The following is a 3117-nucleotide window of genomic DNA, read 5'->3' as shown; positions in this document are numbered from 1 at the left end:
TTTTCGAGACAGGGTTTCTCTGTACAGCCTTGGCTGTCCCTGAACTCATTCTGTAGATCATGCTGGCCTGGAACTCAGAGAGCCTCCTGCTTCTGCCCTCAGAATGCTGGGATTAAAGGCATGTGCCACCACTACCCTCGGAGGATTCTTATTAGCCTGGGCTACATACACGGTAAGAGCATGTAGCTTGAGCTACAGAGTAAGACCCTGTCTCAAAAGGTCCCAAATCAAAACAACAAAGACCTAAACAAAAGAAGTGCTATTTAATAAACCACCTTGACTTTCCTAGAACAGCGCCTGGAGCACAGCAAGAGCTCAACGGCCTCATTTCACTGAACACTGTCTCAGTCTGACCACATCTCACCCTCGGAGGCCTGGCAATGAGGCATTGTGAGTCATAGCTGGCAGACAAGAGGGGTGAAGTGGCCCAGAAATGAGGCCAGGCCTGGGACAGCAGCGTGGGCATCTCCAACACATCCACAGGTGAGGAATAACTCACAAGGGATGTCAGGGAACAGTCTTCTGGGGGAGTTGTGACCTCAAGAATGGATGTGGAGGACTTCCAGAGGCCGTCTCCATGAACTAGATAAGGGCAGGGATCAGCCTGCCTCTGCCGAAATGCAGAAGTACGTGTTGATTTAATGAAGGCATGGCAGAGGGAACCCTGGCTGTGTTTCTCTTTATTCCCACCACAGGCAGGAAAAGTATTTAAAACAACACACCAGACACCGTCTGGGAAGTGGCGGTGCATGCTTTTAATCCCAGGACTCAGGAGTCAGAGACAGGTAGATCTCTGCGAATTCGAAGCCAGCCTGCTCTACAAGAGCTAGTTCCAGGACAGGCTCCAAAACTACAGAGAAACTCTGTCTCAAAACAAACAAAACACACACACATTGTAGAATCAGCACTTTGTAGGTACTGGGAAAGGAGATAAGCAGGTAGAATGGGACCTGGTAGAATGGAAATCTGGGCTTTAGAATCCTTGATGTAGTAGCCTGCTAGAACAAGTCAACTCCACTCTTCAGAATCCCAGCCACCTTAAAGCTAGGTATAGGGCTGGAGAGATGGCTCAGAGGTTAAGAGCATTGCCTGCTCTTCCAAAGGTCCTGAGTTCAATTCCCGGCAACCACATGGTGGCTCACAACTATCTGTAATGAGGTCTGGTGCCCTCTTCTGGCCTGCAGACATACACACAGACAGAATATTGTATACATAATAAATAAATAAATAAATATTTTTTTAAAAAAAGCTAGGCATAGGTCTAGGTCAAGACACGTGTTCCAGGATGTCATTTACCACACTGGACTTTAATACACGTGTCTTTCCTGCTGGACCAGGAGCCTCTTGAGAGTAGACAAAAGTTGTGCTGATGGTACCCTCTGTGCAGACCAGACCTGGCAAGGAGCAGGAGCCAGTGTAAGAATATCACAAAAGCGAAAGATGGGGGTTATGCCAGACACCTTACCAGACTGTGGAATCCATACTAATTCTAATTCTGGTTTTGCAACCTTCAGCAGCTTCCCTTAAAGAGTGTTGTGGGAGAATTGTCTGTAATCTGTCAATCATATTTTAAATAAATGTTGATTGGCCCGTTAGGTCAGGCTTCTTACTGGCTAACTCTCACATCTTGATTAACCCATTTTTTTGATTTATGTTAGCCATGTGGCTCAGTACCTTTTTCAGTGGGGCAGCTCACATCCTGCTGCTTTGGTGATCTGGGCAGGAGTGGGAGGAATCAACTTCCTCCTCCCCAGAATTTTCCTGCTCTCCTTGCATTATTTTCACTTCCTGTCTGGTTTTTCCACCTACACCTCCTGCCTGGCCAATCAGCGTTTATTTAAAACATGATTGACAGATTACAGACAATTTTCCCACAACACTCTCAACAGTCCAGCTGGCCTTTACTGCACCTCAAGATGCCCTGGCTCACCTTTCTAGCCTACTTTACCGCTATTCTCAGAACGGGTCCTATCCCCAGGCTCTTCCACACATCTGCAACATGACAGCCTTGTCGCACTGCCTCACAGCTCTCTATCACATTCCCATCCACCAAAGGCCTGTCCTACTTTCTTGGCTACTACATTATCTCTTACACACCCACAAATGAAGGATCCTGGGGGAGTTGGTTTTTTGTGAACACTGATGGTACGACTATGCAGGAATGAGCTCCCCCAGTGGTTTGGAACTGTAGAACCCTGGACACCCTGGGTGGTGGGGACAACCTGTCCTGAGCAGTCCGCTCACCGGCCATTTGGCCATTTGCTTCTCAGCAGTGCCACTGGCTCGAATTCATCATTCCAGGACAGCACGGTTTCGGACACCAGCGCACCCCGTGCAGCCCACCCACGCTTCGCCCTGGAGGCCTTCGAGTGCCTGGCCGCAAGCCACGCGGCCCACCTGTGTGAGCAGTTGCGGCAATTCTGGGCCGACCACTTCTCGCGCCGCTTCTCGCCGCGGAGGCCGCCGCTGCGCCGCCTGTCATCCATATCCACCTTCTACCTGCTGGACCACCGCACGCGCCAGGCCGAGCTGGGGCTGAACTATGGAGCGCCGCGCACACGACTGAGCAACGAGACCTTCGTGTTCCTCGACGGCCGCTGGACCACCGAGGGGCAGCAAGCACGCGCGCGGTCGCCGCTGCCCTCGCCCGCCGGCCCGGCCTGGAAGCCCCCGGTGGAGCCGATCAAGAGCCAGGTGCTGCTGGAGGAGAACAACTACCTGAAGTTACAGCAAGAACTGCTCATGGACATGCTGACCGAGACCACCGCTCGCCTGCACCTGCTGGAGAAGAAGGTGGACGCGGACTTAGACCCCGCGACCGCAGCGCGCGCCTGGCAGAGGAAGATGCGCAAGCATGAGGGCGCGAGCTTGCTTGTGATCCAGCCGCGCGCTCTAGGGTCACGGTGATGCAATAAAGCCATACATAAAGCCGAGCTGCGCGTGCGCACCCCAGCTTGCCCTGCCCCAGGGGTCCCGGTGGCCCGTTGTCCGTGGGCAGGCACCGTGCTCTTTGGGTGGCGCTGTGTGCTTCCCAGTTATTTCAATGCAGGAGGCAGAAAGCATGTGGCGCTTGGACTGGGGAAAGGTGGACAGACTCGGGGTTTATGCTTGGCTTTT

At 52.4% G+C, this 3117-nt stretch overlaps 1 protein-coding gene across 1 annotated transcript; it reads left to right on the top strand.

The window, feature by feature from the left end:
• Positions 1-2355: 2355 nt before the first annotated feature.
• Cby3 (chibby family member 3) lies at positions 2356-2907 on the top strand (the record flags this gene model as incomplete). The annotated part of the gene is made up of 1 exon (XM_048451931.2): positions 2356-2907. A coding segment is annotated over one exon (552 nt), but the record flags the coding sequence as incomplete, so codon positions are not given.
• Between the last annotated feature and the right edge of the window lie 210 nt (positions 2908-3117).

This window comes from Myodes glareolus, chromosome 9 (genome assembly GCF_982192425.1).
Source record: "Myodes glareolus chromosome 9, mMyoGla1.1, whole genome shotgun sequence".
NCBI classification, from domain to species: Eukaryota; Metazoa; Chordata; class Mammalia; order Rodentia; family Cricetidae; genus Myodes; species Myodes glareolus.
This window is presented reverse-complemented; position numbering and strand designations above follow the sequence as displayed.